The following is a 22,348-nucleotide window of genomic DNA, read 5'->3' as shown; positions in this document are numbered from 1 at the left end:
TGGTTGTGTTTCATTTTATTCTCAGTGAAATTTTTGTTATCACAATATTCATTGATAATATCTGTACCTTATTCTGTTAATGTGAGACAATGTTCTTTTATTGTAGAGTATGATTGTGAACTTTGATTATTCCAAGCTCTTTGTTGTGAAATTATTTTAAATTTTGTGATGGCATTACTACACACTCCTTGGAAATGCCATTTCTTTCCTTATTTTGAGAACAATCCTCCTAACAGATATTTCTGTGATTCAAAGATGATTTTGCTTAAGGCTAAAAGAAAAGAGGCAAAAGGAGTGAGGTAGAGAGAAAGAGAGAGAGGGGGAGAAATATGTGTTTGAGAAGATGATGTGAAACAGAGAAATTAGCAGATAACAGAGAGAGAGAGTGGGGGGGGGGGGGAGAAGAGAAGAGAGAGGGAGAAAAAGAGATAGACAAACAGAGAAAATGAGCAGAGAGGGGACATGATACAAAGAATTTAAGAGAGATGGCATAGAGACTTAGGGAAGGGTGAAGAGACATGCAGCCAGATAAGAAGATAGGAAGATGGAGAGACAATGTAAGTGAAGAATAGAGGGAAATAATTGAAGAGAAAGAAGAGAGAAGGGAAGGGATGTGGCAAAGGATAAAAGAATGCAACTGTGAGACACACAGAGAGTGGACTTGATATGTGCAAAATTCCAAATATTTGTTTCTTTCTAAGTCAGTTTTAATTGTTCACTTTTCACACTCCTTATAACTTCCGAGGGCATTGTACACCCTACGTTTGCAACCCGAAATAAAATATAAGCATCTTCCTTTCAAAACTTCTAAATCATTTTTAATCACTCAGTGTGCTTATGTATAGGCATGGAGGTGCACCCATGGTTTAGGATACGTTTAGGTAGTGATTTGTATTATTTTAAAACAAATTTTAAAGACCCAGACCGAACCCAAAAGTGAAATACCAATCGGAAGCTTATTAACTACTTAACACAGAAATTCATGCTTTATGCATTTTCACCACTTGAGTCTTACCAGTTAAAAGTATTTTGCTACAGAATAGCTCCAATTATCAGGCTTCAAACATAGGCTTGCTTAATTGCTTGTGCGTTTCACTGCCCTAAATACCGGGACGTCATGTTGTGTTTAGAAGTGTACAGTGATTCCATTGGTTTTGTACACAGAAAACTGGGGTGATTTCTTCCTTTTCCCAGATTATGCATTTTATTTCATTTATTTCTATCACGTAGAGAAATCATAAATATCTTTACCTAGATGCTTGAATCGGTGAAATTCTTCTTTTTCTTCTTTCTTGTGTTGAGTTGGCAACCAGTCAGAAAATGACTATTTTTGCCACTGCTTTGATTTGGAGCCTTATTTGTGAGGATGGAAACTTCTTTCCCTTCATCCTATTTTTTTTTCTATTTTCCTTTTTTTTTCCTTCTCATTTTTTTTTCTTCATTTTTTTCTCCTTTTGTTTTTTCTGTTAATTGTTTTTCCTTTTTTTTTTTCAACATCTTTGGACTAGTCTTTGCCATATTTTATTTCCTGCCTATTTGGTGCAGCTTTCAAATTCTATCTGCATACAGATTAGGTGTAACAATTTTTCCTGACAGCAGTTTAGGCCCAATAAGAGTCAAACAAACGGAGCACAAAAAACCTAGTGAGGAGTTGTCGGTTTCCACCCATTCGAGCACTGAATACCTGTCAGTGCCATTTTCTTCTACAAATTAAAGAAAAAAACCCAATGAATTCATAATCTGAAAAGCAGAAAAATCACTGTTTTTCTGTATTCAAACACATATGAAACCACAACACTTCTAACGCAACGTGATGTCACAGTCTTTAGGCAGGTGAAAGTACACAAAAGCATTTTGTTGAGACCCGTTGAGTTTTTGTTAAGTAAAATACTCAGCTGTCAAGCAGTTAAAGGGATGGTCCGGGCTGAAAGTATTTATAGCTTAATAAATAGAATAGAATTCACCGAGCAAAATGCCGAAAATTTCATCAAATCGGATAACAAATAACAAAGTTATTGAATTTTAAAGTTTAGCAATATTTTGTGAAAACAGTCGTCATGAATATTCATTAGGTGGACTGATGATGTCACATCCCCACTTGTTCTTTTGTATTTTATTATATGAAATTAGGTTTATTCAAATTTTTTCCTCCAAGAACTTGAAAAATTGGATTGACAACTGATTTAGTGCATTAGATATTTATTGCTGCAACTTATTTCATTATAAGGGAGACATATTATTCAAACAAGTATGAAATAATGAAAAAATTATGATATTATGTAATAACATAAGAAAACGGAAAGTGGGGATGTGACATCATCAGCCCACCTAATGAATATTCATGACGACTGTTTTCACAAAATATTGCTAAACTTTAAACTTCAATAGCTTTATCATTTGTTATCCAATTTTGATGAAATTTTTGGCATTTTGCTAAGTGAATTCTACTCTATGTATTAAGATATAAATATTTTCAGCCCGGACCATTGCATTGTTGTACTATGTAGCTTATATATTTTCCATTTGTCAATTTCACTTTGAATCTTTAAGAAAAGATGAATGAAGGATACTTGGGGGAGTCACTGGGATATCAATGGTAGAATAAACATCCTGTTTTAACGGTGACACGACATTTGCTCCTGCGATGATTGCTCTGGTGTTAATATCTCAGAGGAAATGGAATTAGAGTTAGGATTGCAATAGAGTTTTTGAATTGAATTGAATTTATTGAATTGAATTTATTGAATTGAATTCAATAAATTCAATTCAATTCAATTCTGGTCTTAATATCTCAGAGGGTATGGGATAGAGTTAGGATTGTAATAGACTTTTTGGTTCAAAATGATGTAAAAGATAAAGACGTTTTAAAGGTTAGGTTTTTCATGTTTGGCTCGACATGCAGATTTTCCATCAGAGCAATCATCGCCAGAGCAAATGTCATGGAACAGTCTTAACTGTCCCACACAAACTCTCTGTCAAACATAAATCAGACATAAATGAAAACAATATACGCAAGTTTTTGCTATCATATATTTCATTCAACTTTTAATTGAATCACGTTCTACATCAAGTAGATCCTCTATTATTTACAATACAAAAATCTTTGACAGGAAAATGACATCAAAAACAAAACGAAAATGTCCAACAGAAATAAATCAAACAAGGTGCTGAAAGTATAATGTTACCATGGCAACAAATTACATATTGAAGAGAAGGACGGAAAGGGGAATATAGTGCACACATTAGGTAGATCTATACATAATATAGAAAGGGGAGGAGATCCAAACATATAAATGGAAAGATTTAACAATTACCTATCAACTCTGTAGAGTGCTCAAGGAGCTGATTGTCTTTATTACCCTAGCAGTCGAGTATGTACGGGGGGGGGGGGGATTTATATTAGCATGAACCCCCCCCCCCCCCGGACTCATCGAAACTTACATTTTTGTGATCCCTAGGACCTACTAAAAATAATCAAGATGTACAATAATCAAAAGTTCATTTTCCATATTTTTTAAATTTTATATATACATGTAGCTGTAGCCTTCTACCATCTACGCATTTCAAGGCATGAAGTTTAACATACATGAATATATACTTCTTGCTTAATTTGAATTTTTAACAGGATCTTCTAAAACATAATCAAGATGTTAACAAGAAAAAAGTGGCTGTTCTATGTGATATTAAAGGGGGCAGTCAAAAGTTCATTTTCAACATTTTTCAATTTTATATATATTAGCTGTAGCCTGCTACCATCTAGGCACTTCAAGGCATGAAGTTTAACAAACATGAATACTTCTTGGTTAATTTGAATTTTTGACATACCTCAATTTAATTTGAATTTATAAATTGATTGAAAATGATCCTCAGATATCTTAAGCTGTTAGATACATGTTCATGTATACCTCAGTTGATTTAAAATTATAGGTTATTAATCTATGTAAAGTTCCATGACTGAATATCAATCCACCTACTTTCAGAATTAGATAATCTAAAAATAATCAAAAGGGCTATATATTGGGGAAAATACATGCAGTTTGATATGCTGATTTTTATAATATTTTTAATGAAGTTTGAGGATCACTATGTTGAGTATAAACAATTTGAAAGAGCAGGCAATTCCTAAACGTTTGTTTTAAATCTTTTTGCATTCACCGTACTATTCCAGGAATATTTCTTTAAGTCTGTGTTCTTTGAAATTTATATTAGCATGATTGCTTTGAATTTCATTTTGATATTAGGAATAAAAATGTCTAAATAGACAAGCAATTGTTTCTTATCTAAAAGCTTATATATGTCTACACTTCCCCAAGTTTTATTTGTTCTTTATTTCTAAAATCACACGGACGTTAAGGTTAACATTATGATGTTGTTTACATATCACAATGGTTGCTACACATGAGTGATGAGGTTACTCTTTGTATATTTTGCATGGTGTGAATCAACACATTATTTCCAATGGAATAGCAAATACAAAAAAAGGTGCCATTCACAACAAGCAAAAGCATCAAGACTGAAAAGACACCTAAAATCAAAGAATGATTTGGTATTGACCTGAATACACACCACCAAACTACTAAAATATAAGACATATTTCAGTCAACTTCAAATAATAAAATGGCATACTTTATACTGTACATGCATAACAGCAACAACGGTGATGATGACTACGATGACGACTACGACGATGACCAGGTCGACGATGTCAGTTTGCAAGGTGAAAAGTGATGATTCTGTGCAAAGGATTTTGGTGAGTAGCGTGTACATACATGTATTTCCTTCACCGATCATACTACCCAATCTTTATACATATATCTATCTCTCTTTATATTGTTCTTTGTGAATAAGAATACTGAAGGGTTCATATAATCCTTATCTAACTACTCTGTCATAAAAAAAAAATTCATGAGAGTACATGTTAATATATAAACACTCTCTATACAATGATAATGAACAATATTACCTGCATGAATATCAATGAAATGCAAGGCTTTTGTGAGATATATTTACTTTTAAAGATTCATACAGAGATTAAATGAAGAGTAACTTTACAATGAATCTGTGATTAAACTGTGAAGACAAGCATAACCTATTTACGGTTGACTTTGAAAGGGAATTTGCAAACATGTAATGCTGCTCGATAGTAAGGACTTGAGTATCTACTGGTATAAATGACCAGGTTTGATTGATTTCAAGTCCGTTTACAAGCTTAAAATGAAGAGTGCATTCCATACGAAAAGAAAAACAAATGGAAAAAGAATATGAAGTCTCTATATAATGTATGTTGTATAGGTTACAGTAGGTAGATGTACTGAAAGAAACTTGCAATACATTGCAGGGCAATTCTTGCTCTCGAAAATCAATCTCAAATTTGGCAATCGATTGCAAATATGCCGTTCATTACTGGGGGCTGTTTCATAAAGCTGTTCGCAAGTTAACAGCGACTTTAAGAACGACTGGTGAACCTTTCTTACGCGCTAAACCATCGCCGATGAACATTTTGGCGCATACCATTTAGATCTACCACAACTGTAATCCAGGATCACCAGTCGTTCTTAAAGTCGCTCTCAACTTTAAATACATACATCTTTATGAAATACCCTCCTGCTCTACTTTGACATTTAAATTGTTTTAGACATATGAATTGATTTGCTTATAGTTGAATTAGATCTTTCAATTGTAAATTTGCAATTGAAATTTACGATTTATTGAAAATTATTCTTTAATATATTGAAATTTATAAAAATTAATTAAATCAATGTTTGAATACAGTGAGTAGAATACTCAAAACCATGCATTTTCAATGAATGGATAAGATATATTAATGCAGGAGAAGCTGTATGATATAAATCTCTGTACGGAGCAGTTGATCCATGTATTTGATTTAGTTCTCTAACAAAAAATAACTCACATGATTTTTACCATAAAAACAGTTTTGATAGAATTTCCCATCTACAGATATTTTTTTAAGACAACAGAACACCTCTTTTTAGTTAACACACTTTAAAATCTGAATAAATACATTTCTATACTTTTCACATAATTCTCCTGAAGACAATGATATAAAAAAAATAAGTATTTACAAACGCTGTGACATAAAGAATATGTTATCATCCACATGAATGAATAAGTGTTTTTTCCTGGCAAAATTCTGATTATAACGTTCAAGGCATTTTATTTACAAATACAGTGTTAAAATAAACAGCTGTAGAACTAAAGAAAATTCTTTAAAAATGGGTTTAAATCCCTTTTCATAATTCAGAAATATAAGACTTGTACTTTGGCAATAATCATCAAATATGATTGAATTTCCCTTTGCCAACAAAGTTGTGAATGTCTATATCAGACTTAAAACCGTACTGTGATTTTCAATAATTATTCTTTTCTTATTTCTAAATTAGTTTAAAAGACTGGAAATAACCCTTTTATGGCATCTTTTTCAAATTTCTTCACTTTTTCTGAAAAATCATGAATTCATAATTAAGAAGTAGACTCTTTAAATGATAAAATTTGACCCCAAAATTGATTGACAATATTCTGGAAAGGAAACCTGTGAATGCATAGCGACAAAAAATGCAATCAGCATGATAAATGATAATTGGAAACATACAATTCCAAGTGTATTTATTCTCATAGTGTTCTAAATTTGAAAGTGAGTACTCAAATCTGTAACATGTAATTATTTAGTCTAGAAAAAAGTGGATCATATGACTAGAATTTCAAGTCTTTGTCTTTGACATCCAAGATTATTTTTCTCAAGTTGATTTTCAAAAGAATTACAAAGGAAATTCAAATCAAAAGGAAAAAGTGCTGCTTCAGAAAAGACTACTCCATCCAGTGCATGTATTTTATTGTAGAAATTAAATCTGATCTACAGACGGTAAATTTCTTGATAATTTCATAAGTACTATGACCATATGAGGATTTATGTCAATAATTTTCACACACAATTAAGAACTGGAAAATAAAAAGTGAATACTTCACAACTCTTATATACAAACATTAAAACTGCTACATCTGATGTACACATACTTTACATAATAATACCACATAAATGTCAGGTCTATGGCATTATACATTTGCATGTACACGAATAAAAGCAAAATCTAATATTATTCCATTATTCAAAAAGTCTTTAAAAATGGCATTAGTAACTCTTTGTATCAAAATAATAATTTACAATTTGATTAATAAAATGTCAGCCACACAATGGCGGAGGATATCCACTATGCACCTAACTTTATTATTTCAGAGGACAATGGCATAATACAATCTTAATAGGTTATTAGTGACTGAAATGTATCAATTATGTGGAAATCTATAAGATCTAGATGAATATTAGTCAAACCCACTGCTATAAACTTGAACTAGGTGATCTAACCTTAAAAAGGCTATGGAAATCACAGAGTTCAACAAGAGTGTCGCTAAGGCGAGCACATAATACGCCCGCCTGTAAAGCGGAAAATGGAGTTATTGGTCAAGCACGAAAAGTTGAAGGTGCCGAATTCACCTCTAACCTTCCGACCTCAAAATCAATGGAATTGCTGGGATCTATGCTAGTATCATACACACCAAATTATATGAGCCTATGTTAAGTTCAACTAAAGTTATCGCGTTAACAAGGAATTCAGAAGGGTAAGATGAAAACATGTCCCTGTGATCTTGACCTTTGACCTTTTGACCTAAAAATCAAAAGGCTTCCTGGGATCCATGATAATTAATATCATACACACAAAATTATATGAGCCTAGGTTAAATTAAACTGAAGTTATCGCATTTACAAGGACTGCAGAAGGGTAAGATGAAAACATATCACTGTGACCTTGACCTTTGACCTCAAAATCAATAGGCTTCCTGGGATCAATGCTAGTATCATACACACCAAATTATGGATTGATAATGTAATAGGTGGGTTCTTTTCTTCAATTTATATATCAGTGCCAGCCGCACAAAAACGTTGTTAGCCTAACAGATCGCAAACAGTGAGCCCAGTCAGATCTTCCGGATTGTGGAGTCAAAACATTTATTTCAATGTGTATAAGTAATGCATTGTTGTAACATTTAGGCATCGCTGCCACATTACCGGTTGTAACAGGGCCTCTGTTAGCGCGCTGTTAGCGCTAGCAACGTTTCTGTGCGATCGGTACAGATGTATAGCTTGATTGTGTAGGTTACTTTGTAGCTTATATTGAAGAATAAAAAGTGATTGGTGTTATACATATAAGAACATAGAGGGAATACTTCGTTTTATTTTTCAGCAGTGATAGCGTGCAAAAAGCTATAAACCAATTAATTTCTAAACAGAGTAGACACAAAAATTGAGTTTTCTAAAAAACAACTTTTGGCAATGTTCTTTAAGTTCATCTCGTGATAAATAATAATATAATAATAATAATACAGGTATATTTACCCAGGGAAGCTGCTTCAGTTCCGAAAACTGTTCTCCCAGCGGGCCCTGCTATTATTATTACCCCGGCTTTAGCTGGGCTGCCTATAGGCGCTCAAAGCATTCAAGGAATTTCTTCCTACCGGGTACCCATTCATCTCACCTGGGTTGAGTGCAGCACAGTGTGGATAAATTTCTTGCTGAAGGAAATTACGCCATGGCTGGGATTCGAACCCACGACCCTCTGTTTCAAAGTCCGAAGACTAATCCACTGGGCCACAACGCTCCACAAATCTCATAAGGCTTTCACAAGTTCGGAAAGTATGGCGGAATGATTCTGCTCGACACTGAGCGAGGGTAACGACAGCATACGGTTGTTGTCGCCGCGGATAGACACGATGGCGAGCTGCGACGACGGGCCGCTCGTCTGACGGCTCGTCTCCAAGGACAGCATCGGAAGGAGGCCCTCTGCGACGTTGTCTATCATGTAAGGATCGTCACCGGTTAGGTAGGGGTGGTGGTGCGTGGGGGCGGGGTTACTTGCATTGGTACTGCTGGTGGCGGAGGTGGAGGTGTTGTTGTTGTTGTTTGAGGCATTGATTGCGGATTGAGCTGCTGCTGCCGCCGCTGCTAGTGCAGTTGCTTGAGGGTTGTATTCTCTCTTTGGCCTGACAAATAAAAAAAGAAAAGAAAAATTAAATCACTGAATAAGTCATATTTTGTTTTACAAATGTTATAATATTCATGTAATATCAAGTACAGGATAGCACAGTATTTATTGCTATTAGATTTCATATACTTCATTATTTTCCAACATAAAAAAAGTGGTTTTCATATATTTGAAAGTATACTATAAGTATCTAATCTCATAAAAAAAATACAAAAAGCCTCATTTACCTTAGACCAATATATATAGTTGTGATTTCTGATTAACAACAAATATGACATTTTCTTGATTTCTGTTACACTACTACTAAACCCTATAGTGATACATTTACATTATTGTAAAAGGTACCATTTTTCAGGGTTGTTTTTCAAATTAATGCTGATGATTCTGAAATATTTAAGTTTTAATTTAAAAAAATCCGGTTTTGGAAAAAAAGACCTACCTCCCTCTTCTAACAATCTTCTTTTTTCCTTCTCCATCAAACCCTTCAAATAACTTTGCAAGCAGTTCAGAATTAGCAGGTGACACTCTCACTATCCTCGGCGGAGGTCTAGGTTGTTTCTTCTTTGCCTCAAGAGGGAGCTGCTTATTGGACTCCAGCCCATTCTCCTTGAGATCGCGCACTTTCTCTTTATCCCTTGGGCTCTCCTTCTCCCGAACCATGTCTCGGTCGCGCGGAGACAGGTCTTTTTCCCGAGGGGAATAATCTCGGTCTCTGGGGGAGAGCTCCCTGTCTCGCGACAAGTCCCTTTCTTTGTCTTTCTCAAGTTTGAGGGATAACGAGTCTTTGTCAACAACGAGGGCGTCCTTCTTCTCCTTTAACCTAATGTCGGGTTGATCCGCCTCTCTGCATTCGATCACCTCACCGTCTGAGGGCGGTGTCACTGGTCGGATATCTGGAATCAATGAGGAACAAAACCAGAATCCATCTTTAAAGAATCTACAAAACTTTGTTGCAAAAAAGACACCACGGAGCTACATTGCATAGTAAAAATCCTGGATTACAAAAATATATATATATTTTTTTTTTACAAATATCATATGGGCTTACTTTTAAAATAAAATCATCTGAAAATCATCATGACATGCAATTTTCATAACATTAATACCTCAGTCACATTTCCCATACGGCGAATTGAAAACAGCCATTTTAACAGCTACATATAGGTGGTTTGAATAAAAGTGAATAAAACAGCTGTTTTTGACTTGCCGTACGGCCGCCGTAGGGGAAATGTGACTAAAGTATAATAGCAAATTTATGAATATCTATAATTATGGACAACATTAACATACATGTATTATATGTTAAAAGTTGACAGTATAATTCTACAAGCTGAGTAAAAAAAAAACTAATACCAATCCAATTTATTGAGCTTAATCACTGTCAGAAATAAATAACAAAAGTGTATACTACAAACACACATATATTTTAAAGAAAAAAAAAGAGATTTAGAAGGAAAAGAAAAGGGGAAAAAGCTACACTAAATGCTACATGTACCTAGAGTACCGTACCAAATTCATAAACAATAAAATCTTTATTTCAATTCAATGACACATTTGAAGAAATGTGACACAATTGCACAATTTAAATTAAGAAAAATGAGAAACTTCAACAAAAAATAAAACAGACGATTTCTTCAAAGACCAAAAAGATGACCTTTTCATGAAAGCTATTTCACAACGTTTTGACTTCTCTCTTTCCTGAGCCCAATGCAGTTACAGACACCATTTAAAAATATTTGTGACATCTTTATTCTGAGTTCTACAAGCAGGAAGCTGAATTGCAAACGATCATTTCAAATGAAAGTGAAGTAGAAATCTTTATTCATCAATCATCGAATCAGGGCTATATCGACTAGCTTTGCTCCGTTAGGTCTGGCTGTGTGCATCACATAGGAAGTGTACATGTAGATCATAGTAAAATATGCCATCAACAATCCTCGGTTGCTATGACGATGGGAGTAACCACATACTCGAGCGCACCAAATTGATGGTTTGGTATTGTGCTCGGTTGAATTCGCCGATTGTAATTGCACTTGTACGGTAGGTTGGCTTGATAGGCTGTGATGAAAGACCGTATCATGTAGCAAGTCACAATGGCTACATACATGTACAGTGTAGATGCATATTATCATTGAGCTGGTTTCTCTTCCGCTTCCCCCACCTCCTTCTTCCCCTTTCGTTTCCCTTCTCCCATTTTTCATCCTCTTTCTCTCGATCATTTCTCCCTTCTCCTTCTCTATCTATTTCCATTTCTCCTCCTTCTATTTCTTCATGCTCCTATACTACTTATCACTCCTTTTATTTCCTCTTCCTCTTTTTTTTCACACCTAAATTCTTCATTGTTTTCTATATTCTTTCTCCTCCCCCTTGTTCCCGGGGGGAGGGGGGGGGGGCACTCAAATTATTTTATGATGGGGGTGTGCCTCACGAAACTCTGAAGTGGGGGTCTAAGGAACTGGCTAAAAGGGTAAAGTATGGGGTCTTGGGACGGGCTTTGCTCCTCTTTCAATTTCCTCTCCTCTTTATCTTTCTACTTTTCCCCTTTCTCCTCCTACCACCTCCCCAGCCTCATCCACGTTCTTTTTTTGTCCACAAACCAAATCCTGAATTTCCTCATTATTTCTCCCTCTTGTATAAAATATGGAGTATAACATACAAGTGAAATTAAATATGGTATCAAACAACATACATGTACCATTGTCTCATTTAAATTGTTTTAACAAATTTACCACTTAAAAGAAAATACATCCCCTTTTCTCTACCTTTTCTACCCTTGAATATTTTTTTTTGCTGTGTTCAACCACAAACAATTTAGAGTTTTGAAATAAAAATAATCACATTCAAAAGTATTGTGGTATTCATGACAAAATAATATATCTTTCTTTAATGGCAAACAGCCATTGAACAATCTATCATGCAATGGTATAAAGAGATTTTAAGTGTGAAATTGATTTTGCAGATGATTCAAGAAAGGTTTGAAAAAAATAAACCCTTTTGTATTAACAAGTTCAATTCAAATTCAACATATGCAAGGGGCGGGGGGGGGGGGTTGCAGCACACATAAACTGTTTTTTTGAAAAAAAAATCAAAAGCGAGGGAGCGAAGCGACCAAGCTTTTCAATGGGGCATTTATGCATTTTGTCGAGTGAAATGGTAGGTTTTGGTGCATACTTTTGGTGAATTTTGTGAACATTTTCAGTAAAAGATTTTTTTTTTTTTTTTTTGGGGGGGGGTAACTGCCCCTTCTGTCCTCCCCCCGCCCCCCTGCGTACTGCCATGAACATATATGGTATACATGAGTAAACCCTGCCCCTGAGGGCATCAAAATGAATGAAAGAGAGAGAGAGAGAAAGTGGGTCTTTGATTCTTTCCCACCCCCCCCCTCACAAACACAACATCATACATCCCTTGACACAGATTATCTGAGCATACAGTATACATATACAACAGTGGATTCTTACTTCACAAATGCAAAATATACCTTTTGGGGATTGCATGTATATATATGTTGTCTATCCTGGTGGGTGTTTCATAAAGCTGTTCGTAAGTTAAGAGCGACTTTAAGAACGACTGGTGATCCTTTCTTACGCGCAAAACCATCGCTAATGAATATACCATTCGCCATAAGAAAGGATCACCAGTCGTTCTTAAAGTCACTCTTAACTTTATACGGACAGCTTTATGAAACACCCACCGTGTCAGCTAATTGAACCAGTATGATTTCAATTTTTAATACCATATCTTTAAAAAAGTAAAATAGGGTCTAAATGTGAAGACTACGACAGCCGCACAAGGGCACATAAGTGTAGCAATCAATAGATTGTTCAATGGTAGACACTGTCACGGAACATCATCGCATAAAAGAGGCTCTTCTCTGAGATAATGAGCAAGAAATTACCCAGCTTTCTCCCAATTTATGGGATCTACAAGACAGATGTGAGCTGTAGGAAGATTTGAGATGAGATTTGTTTTGTGGAGTCAGGGGATAGATGCTGATGAAGATTTGGTTATGAGGATGGTGGTGATGAGAATGGTGATGAGGATGGTGATGATGATGATGATGATGATGACGATGATGTTGATTCTAGTGAGATACAGTATAATGAAAATAATGAGATAAATATAGATGAAGATAAATGAAAATGAGGGTGATGATACATTTATATCAAAATCAAATAGCATAGTGATGATGATGGTGTTGGTGGTGGTAATGATGATGATGTTGATTGGATGATGGAAGATTTGATGAGATTTATTATGTGGGGTCTAGGGATAGATGTTGGTATGGATTTGTATAGGGAGAGAATTGTGATGATGATGGTGGTTGTGGTGGTAGTGATGGTGAGGATGATGATGAAGATGATCATGTTGATTCTAGTGCAATATATGATAATGAGGTAAATAGAGATGAAGATAAATGAAAATGAGGGTAATGATGATACATTTATATCAAAATCATATAGTATAGTGATGATGATGATGATGGTGTTGGTGGTAATGATGATGATGCTGATTGGATGATGGAAGATTTGATGAGATTTATTATGTGGGGTCTAGGGATAGATGTTGATATGGATTTGTATAGGGAGAGAATTGTGATGATGATGGTGGTAGTGATGGTGAGGATGATGAAGATGATGTTCATTCTAGTGATATGTATGATAATAAAAATAATTTGAGATGAATAGAGATGAAGATAAATGAAAATAAGGTTAATGATGATAGATTGATATTAAATGGTAGTGATAGTGATGGTGATGAAGATGATAATGATGATGATGGTGATGATGATGGTGGTGATGATGATGATGATGATGAATATGATGATGGTGATGACGGTGATGGTGATGATGATGATTGATGAGAATGATGATGTCGACAATGATGATAGTTATGATGATGGTGATGATGACGATGATGATTTTGATGGTGATGATAAAAGTGGATAAAAGATGCAAGGATGAGAATGATACATTTGTGAATTACAATATTAATCAAACTGACAATGACCAAACAAAGAAGATAAATGACAATTAGTGTTAGTGATAAAGACAATTATAATAGAGATGGATCATAATTGAACAAAGTCAAAAACAAATATTTGGTATTCATTTTTGCTGATTGATACAGGTCTGCAGAATACATTTGTACGGGCAATGGATGACCGATGCGTAAAAGGTTTCTTGATGAATAGGATGAGGGGATGGTTGTCGCCATGGCAACCGAAGAGGATACGGTGACAGTGGTTGGCAGGGATGATTGAGATGGTGGTGATATTGATGAGGGTATCAGGGAGGATTTTATAAAGAGGATCTGATCTCAGGTATCCATGATACAGGTGGATGGGATAGTGAATTATTTGGTGAATTCAGTGGGGGGGGGGGGGGGGATTTTTGTAGTGAAATACAATTTCATGGGATCATGGTAAAGATGATGAATTAACAATGAAGCAGAACTATAAATGTGGCATGATTGCATGTCAATATCAATAAAAAATAATTTCGAAACAGTTTGCTGCATTTGGTCATCCTATATACCTACATGTACCTATACACTAGTACCTACAGGCGTATGTATCTATATATATCTTCTTCCATCTATCTTGTCACATGACCCAGCAGCCCCCCCCCCCCTCCTCTCTCTCTCCCGTTCATTCACTCTCTTTTAATAAGTTTTTCCTTCACACTGAGTCACCATGTGAGAAGGGTTGTGTGGTCTAGTGGTTAGAGCATTCAACTCATGATTGTGAGTTTGTAAGCTCAAATCCCAGCTCGACCATTATCTCCACTTTAGGCCCGAGAGTAATTAATTTCTGTCGTCTCTTGTCAGGTCAGCCACTATGAATATCAAATTAGACTTAAAGTGTTTCCTTTGTAATTGATCATAAACAAGCTCAAGGTTGATGCAGCAGCAAGCTGCTTTGCAGAGTTCCTACAAGAGTTACTTCAGAAACAGAAGAAACAGAAAAAATTAAAAAAAGGCAAGTTACAATGCATTCATAGAAAATGGAAATCTTTTTTCAACAGCATTAATGGGTATTACAACAAACTGATGTTTCATCATTCTTTCATGTCAGAAAAACAAATCTGCAAAACTGTCAACAATGATGAATCAAAATACATTGGAACCCCACGAAGAGCTATTACAGTCTCAAATTATTAATGTCCATTAGGGTAATGGATCGGGGCTTCCATTAAACATGACACACTTGAGCAGTGTTTCTACTGTCGGCATGGTTACCAATAAAGCACCTATCCACAATTTTTCTAGGAGCAAGACTGCAAGGTGTCATATATTAGGCTAGTAATGAAAGACTACAATACACCAAACTCGTACGATCGGTGAACATTACCATCCTAAATACAGGAAACGTAGAAAAGGGTGAGACAAAGAGAGACAGAGAGAGATAAGATGATATAAGATTTATTAAACTCTATCTGTTTCTGTTTGTTTATGGTAACACCCGTAGGAACTCGGCAGGACAGCATTTTGCTGGTAAACGCCAAGCTGGTATATAACCAATTACCTAGGAAACATTTTACGTCCAGACGGTCCACGTTATTATTTACAATAATGGATTTGTGTATAAAAAATGAACATATTACAATAATGAATATATGTATAAAATTTACAATATAAATGAATGTGTATAAAAATGAACATATTTACAATAATGAATATGTGTATAAAAATGAACATAATAATGAATATGTGTATAAAAAAAATGAACATAATACAATGATATGTTTGCATAGTAAAAGTACATTTTGCAAAAGACTATCTTACAACAACAACAACATAACCCACTATAAATTAATATATTGTTGTGTTAAGCACAATTACATTGTAAAACGCACTGGTTATTTATAAAACCACCCTACCACGTCTAGCAGTTACATTCACTCTGGTATTATGTTTAATATCAAAAAGCCTTTCATCAATAAATGATTTAGAGAAGTACAACATCACTATTCTAATGAATTTTACAAGTTTTTTTTCAAATGGCACCTTTCATCTACATGTACACTAAACAATCTACCCTTTTGGTATAAAGCACGAGGAGAGAGAGAGAGCAAGAACAAGAGCAAGAAAGAGAGCGCGGTGGGGAAGAAGGGAAAAGAGAGAAGGATGGAGAAAACGGGTGAGGCCATAGTACCTCATGCAGTGATATTCTGAGCATCAGTCATATCATCTTTTTTAAACCAGACAAATAATAGCGATGAATTAAATTGCCATAATTGTCATAATTAGCAATTAGCCTTTCATTGATGTGGTTTCCTATTGATATAATTCTGATACAATACTGAACAACAACCTAGCTGAGTGATAAAATCTCCTATAAAAAAAAACATGCATGATGCTTACATGTATATGTACGGTATTTCTGAAAAGGAAAGTATTACTAGTGAGAAAAAAAAATACAGCACAGAAAAAATACACAATATATCTTTCCATGATGACTTTGTACTGCATTTTTTTACTTCAAGCAGAGTTTTTTTTGTGATAAGTAAATCAAATTTTAATAAATTTATATTCTGGGTTGTTAGTTTCTTTTTCATTAACACTTTAAATAGTATATGTGTAGAAAACAACAAGACTTTTTTAATCAAATACAAAATATTGCTTCCATCATTTTGCTTTTTTTGTGTATATTTATATTCTATATACTAGCAGAGCCCATGGAAAGTTCCACGGGCGCTACCTGTATGATAATTATTTGCCATTACTTGGTAAAATGATTGCTGAAATCACTTAGATAGAAGATTTTTTTCTACCATCAGAACTATTTGTTTTTTTCATCGGGGCATTCTCGAAGAGAATATTTAAAAGAAAAGGAAGAGGAATAGAAATATGCCTTGTGAATTGATTTGATTTGAAGAATAATTGATCAATTTATTCCATAACCTCACTTTCCTTCCTTTTGTCTTTCCCTTTCCCGCCATCCTTTCCTATTCCAATTTGTCATATTTTGATTAATTCTCCCCCATTCACTCATTTATTTACTTTACAATTCCCTTTCCCCTCTTTTCTTCTGTTTTTCCTTTCTTATCTTTATATACTTTCTTTCTTGGTTTCTCCTTTAACTCTTCTTTCTTTCAGGCCCATCTTCACTCTTTTCTCTTATTTCTTCCCTTTACCCTGTTCCCAGTTTTTTCCCCATGTGAAATCGCCAGGGGGCAGACTCTACCCTCCCCCTCCCATTCTTATTTTTAATCCTCGGCAGCCCGGGCGTGTTATTGTGGAGGAGCCGTGGTGTACTGGTTCTGACTTTTGTAAACAGAGGGTCATGTGTTCGAATCCCACCGCGGTCTGGCGTCCTTTGGCAAGGCGTTAATCCACATTTTGCCACTCTCGACCCAGGTGCTAAATGGGTACCCGGTAGGACGTGAAAGTCATTGTAGCTTGTCCAGTACTGTGTGCACCTCACTGGCAACTGACTGGAATACTCCCCAGGGAGTGGAGGATGTGCACACATTGTGTGCAGGAATGACTGATTGAATCTGATGACCGGGGTAATAATATATCTGTAAAGCGCTTTATAGACACATCGTACTCAATCTGAACCGTGAATAAAAATTTGTCTCAATTCTATTCTTATTTCAATTTGAACATTAAATTATTTTTTATCCATTTTCTATCAATTGTCATGTTCTATATATTTGTATCGACATGTATTAGAACAAAAAATAATTTAGAAAGGCTAATATAAACACCTGTATTGAATATTGAATTGAATTCAACTGAATTGAATGTACATACATGTATAGGTGAATAATACTATATTCTTTATGAGCTCCAGAGGATAGAACAAAAACAGTACATGAGGCAGAAGCCACATTTTTTTCATCAAAAGCTAATCATTCTACTAGATATACTGTACCTGCCAAATCAGAGTTGGACTGTTCCATTTTGCAGAGGGGAGGTAGAACGGAGTACATGGAGCCGGGAGACGCTGAATTGACGGTGTTCGGCTGCTGCCAAAAGGATTGTGGGAGGGCACGCAACCTCATCGGAATCGGTTCTACAAAGGTCAAATAAAAAATAGAAATACAAAACATTTGTGATTGTAAATGATTCATTCAACAAACATAAAAGGCAAGCTAGGGAAGTTTGAAAAAATGTGCATATCTCTGGCTTGCACCCAGTGAAACATGGTAGATCACATATATATTGAAAAATATAAATCTGACTTATTTTTATATTATCATGTTGATCACATAATCAAATTCAGCAGATACATGTACATATACAAGCCAGAAATGAGTACGCAACTTCAGAATGAACTGATTTTTTTTCTTAAATATACATAAGTTACCGGTATACATTCTTGGAAAAAGAATAGAAAGAATAGGATAGGAATAGGAATAGAATTTTTACAATAAAACTTTTTTTTTTTGGGGGGGGGGGATGGATACAGAGATGTCAACATTGTAGGAAGTATTGCATCTATTGAGAGCTAAAACATTTCGGATGATGAAATAATATTTTAAAAATTATGTTTAATAATGAAGTTATAATGAATATGGGAAAAGCTCTATTTTGATATAAAACATATTTTACAAAAAAAAAATTCTTTAGAAGATACTGTACTGCATAAATAGACAATGGGACGAACCTGTCTTAAATGTGGGAACTGAAAATTCAATATTGGAATATTAATATCTGTTTGATCAAAATATTGATTTTATCTGCGTTCAATATGCCCCCCAAAAAACTACATGTATACAGCACAAATCAAATGTTCTGATGATACAGCATGGGCCTACATGTACAAGTAAATATGTATAATTGTGCCTTTCATTGCTAAGATGAACAATTAATTAATAGCAGTAATGATATCACAAACATATGTATGTATTGATAAGTAATATAAGTTGAACCATCATCCTATACATAGGACACACCTATAGCAACATCCAAATACAGAATACTTGCTATTCATACATGTAGCTCTATTATTACCCTAAACCTAAGAGCTGTGTCCTCCTTCAAACGTATTATTGATTTTCAGGCATGCCGCAGCTCCTACGTTTGTTTCTCGCTCGATGATGGAACAATGACTTTATTTTTTTTTCAGGTAGCTTGAGAAAAAGTCAACATCGAATGGCATATACGAGCTTTTAGTTACGGTGGCAGATGATGGACTTTTGCACAGCTGTGAAAACCAGCGTAGTATGTACATGCATGGCAGAAAGTATTAAAACACTTGTTACTCTTTGGTATACGGCCTGACATACATGTCCGCAGTAGAAAGGAGTCGCACTGTCTATACATGTATGCATGATTAAAATGTAGTATTATGTGTACTAGTTTGTTGTTATAATAATGGTAAAGCCAAGCGTGATGACGAGTTAATAATGAAAAGTATTGTTGATTACATACAGAGTATAAATCACGAATAATGTTTCTTTACAACTTCATAAATTTGAATTTCACTGCATTTTCAAGAATGAAATACATACTTTTTGTAACTGTTATTAAAATACATGTACAAATACAAATGACACCATAGAATCTTAAGGAATTTACAGTGTCATAGAAAATATGCTAGAAAAAATGCTTATTGCAACTTCTTCTGAAGATATGAAAACATTGATGATTTTATGCAAGTAAACATGTCATGCGCATAACAATCTTTGATACCAATAAATAAATTGAATCTCTCTCATCCATGTATAATCACTACAGTGTATTAAAGATGATAAAATTATGATTGAAAATAAATCTGCTATAATCTGCATAACAATCTTTGATACCAATAAATAAATTGAATCTCTCTCATCCATGTATAATCACTACAGTGTATTAAAGATGATAAAATTATGGTTGAAATTAAATCTGCTATATAATCTGCATAACAATCTTTGATACCAATAAATAAATTGAATCTCTCTCATCCATGTATAATCACTACAGTGTATTAAAGATGATAAAATTATGATTGAAATTAAATGTGCTATAATCTGCATAACAATCTTTGATACCAATAAATAAATTGAATCTCTCTCATCCATGTATAATTACTACAGTGTATTAAAGATGATAAAATTATGATTGAAATTAAATCTGCTATAATCTGCATAACAATCTTTGATACCAATAAATAAATTGAATCTCTCTCATCCATGTATAATCACTACAGTGTATTAAAGATGATAAAATTATGATTGAAATTAAATCTGCTATAATCTGCATAACAATCTTTGATACCAATAAATAAATTGAATCTCTCTCATCCATGTATAATCACTACAGTGTATTAAAGATGATAAAATTATGATTGAAATTAAATCTGCTATAAAATTCAAACTGCCTATATCGGTTACATGTACATGTAATATCAAAGGCAAAATGGTCAAGAGTAATCACAAGCTTGAAATGGTAAAATGTCAATTTTGGTCAGAAACACCACTTAAAGGTATTGTTTAACTTTGTGAGCAGCCGATTTAAAAAATTCTCAAACCAAAATGAAACATGTGTACAAGTGCATGTATTAGAACTAATAAACCCTGAAAACAACCATTATTGAGAATGAAAAGCTAAAACTACAAGGCAAACCCCGATTTTGTAAATAGGCGTCTTATAGATGCCTAAATAATAGTTCACATAAGTGTATGGGATGAAATTAAGATGGTGTTTTCGGTCACTTTATATTTCAATTTTTGAAGCCTAAATAATTATTTTTGAAGGCAATTTTTTCTGGGCTTCATTTTTGTAACATATCACAGACACAGGTGACAAGTGTGACCTAGCTCAGATTTTTTAAAAGTCAAACCAATGTAACCAATCACTTTAAGGTTGAATCTACGGATTGAAATACCAGATTTACATTGTAGATATGATAATGATAATTATGATGATGATGATGATGATGATTAGCATTTGTATAGCACCATTTAACTGTAAAAACATTCAAAACATTAATCACAAAGTTGCATCATGTAAATGTATGTTTCAAATTATTATTTGACATCTTAAATAGGGGATCTCTTCTTTAATGCAATATTTACATGTAATTGCCATTATTTTAAATCGAACATGAGAAAGTTCATACATCTATTGGAATAATGGAAGCAACAAGGGGGAGGGGGTGGGAGAAACTGAGGTAACGTCCAAAGTTCTTTGTGACAGATTGCAAAGTGCTCTTAAAAGTGTGTAAATGTAAAATCAAGAAGACCTAGCTCTATGAAGAAGAAAAACATTATGGGACACAAAATGAAGATACATGTAAAACAGATCCATGGCAATATTTCAGACACATAAAAAAGTTTATGCAGTATTATCAGAGGTTTTTTAAAGACCCGTATGAATTATAAGTGGTGAGGAGATTTAGACGATCATTCCTCTGTCATGGGACGCTTCTTGGTTGCCCCTAGCGATATTCATACATCATGTGATCAATTAGTAATTAGCATTAGAAGAGAAACAATTCGGAAGAGAGAGAGAGAGATACGGCGAGAGAGAGAGAGATACGGCAAGACAGAGAAAGAGGGACCTACTAGGATAAATCAATAGAAGCATTGCCTATACGATCAAAAGTGACCACAGATGTCAATAAAAAAGGCTAAAAGGTTCAGAATAAAAGAGGACAGAGGGGGGGGGGGGTGGAGAAAAATGAGAGATGGAATACATAATTGGAGGATTATATATGTACATTATATATAAAAATTATTACATCACATACATGCCAATAGGTGTGCAGAGGGTAACACAAAGACTAAATACTGCTGTGAAATACAAGTATGAAAACAAAATAAGTAAGGATAACAGGGAAGGGGTGCAACAGGGGAAATAATTCTTTTAAACAGAGCGAGAGAGAGACAAAGAGGAGGAGAAGAAGTGGGAAAGAATTAGAGGAACAGAGAAAGAACAAGAGAGGGAAAAGAAAACAAGCAAGAATAAATGAATAAAAAGTTATAGATAATAAATTCAGAGTATAACATAAGCATGAAGGTAAAAAAGAAGTGGTAAGCAATGAAAAAGATAATGATACATTGATAGTGAAGAAGAAATAAAGCTATAGAAAAAAAATGGATATTAAAACTGAAATACAAAGTAAAGAAATGTAGGGGAGAATAGCTCAAGAATAGAAAGACATAATAAAGAAAATAAAAAAATACTGTACATGTTTTTTTTCATTTCAATTCAATGCTTTTCCAATTCCAGAATAGTATACATGTACATGTAGTATAGAGTATTATTCAATGTGAAATTTGAATATATAAAACAGATTATGAATCTCACTAGAAAAAGGTCTTTAAAATGCTAAATGTAATTTACATGTCCATTCC

At 34.2% G+C, this 22,348-nt stretch overlaps 1 protein-coding gene across 1 annotated transcript; it reads right to left on the bottom strand.

Moving 5' to 3' along the window:
- Window positions 1-6,139: 6,139 nt before the first annotated feature.
- LOC129276461 (uncharacterized) lies at window positions 6,140-18,074 on the bottom strand. The gene is made up of 3 exons (XM_054912841.2): window positions 17,938-18,074; window positions 9,496-9,949; window positions 6,140-9,054 (listed from the first exon to the last, which is right to left on the bottom strand). Exons 1-3 carry the CDS (start codon window positions 18,065-18,067, stop codon window positions 8,682-8,684), a joined length of 957 nt encoding a protein of 318 aa, XP_054768816.2. The 5' UTR covers window positions 18,068-18,074; the 3' UTR covers window positions 6,140-8,681.
- Between the last annotated feature and the right edge of the window lie 4,274 nt (window positions 18,075-22,348).

This window comes from Lytechinus pictus, chromosome 14 (genome assembly GCF_037042905.1).
Source record: "Lytechinus pictus isolate F3 Inbred chromosome 14, Lp3.0, whole genome shotgun sequence".
NCBI lineage: Eukaryota > Metazoa > Echinodermata > Echinoidea > Temnopleuroida > Toxopneustidae > Lytechinus > Lytechinus pictus.
Note: the sequence above shows the minus strand (reverse complement) of the source record. Positions and strands in the feature narration are given on the sequence as shown.

Coding starts and splice junctions, on each gene's coding strand:
- LOC129276461 (XM_054912841.2), bottom strand. CDS start 18,067: ATGAGGTTGCGTGCCCTCCCACAATCCTTTTGGCAGCAGCCGAACACC. Junction 9,950..17,937: donor GTCCAACTCTGATTTGGCAG/GTACAGTATATC, acceptor CATTGATTCCAG/ATATCCGACCAGTGACACCG. Junction 9,055..9,495: donor AAGATTGTTAGAAGAGGGAG/GTAGGTCTTTTT, acceptor TTTATTTGTCAG/GCCAAAGAGAGAATACAACC.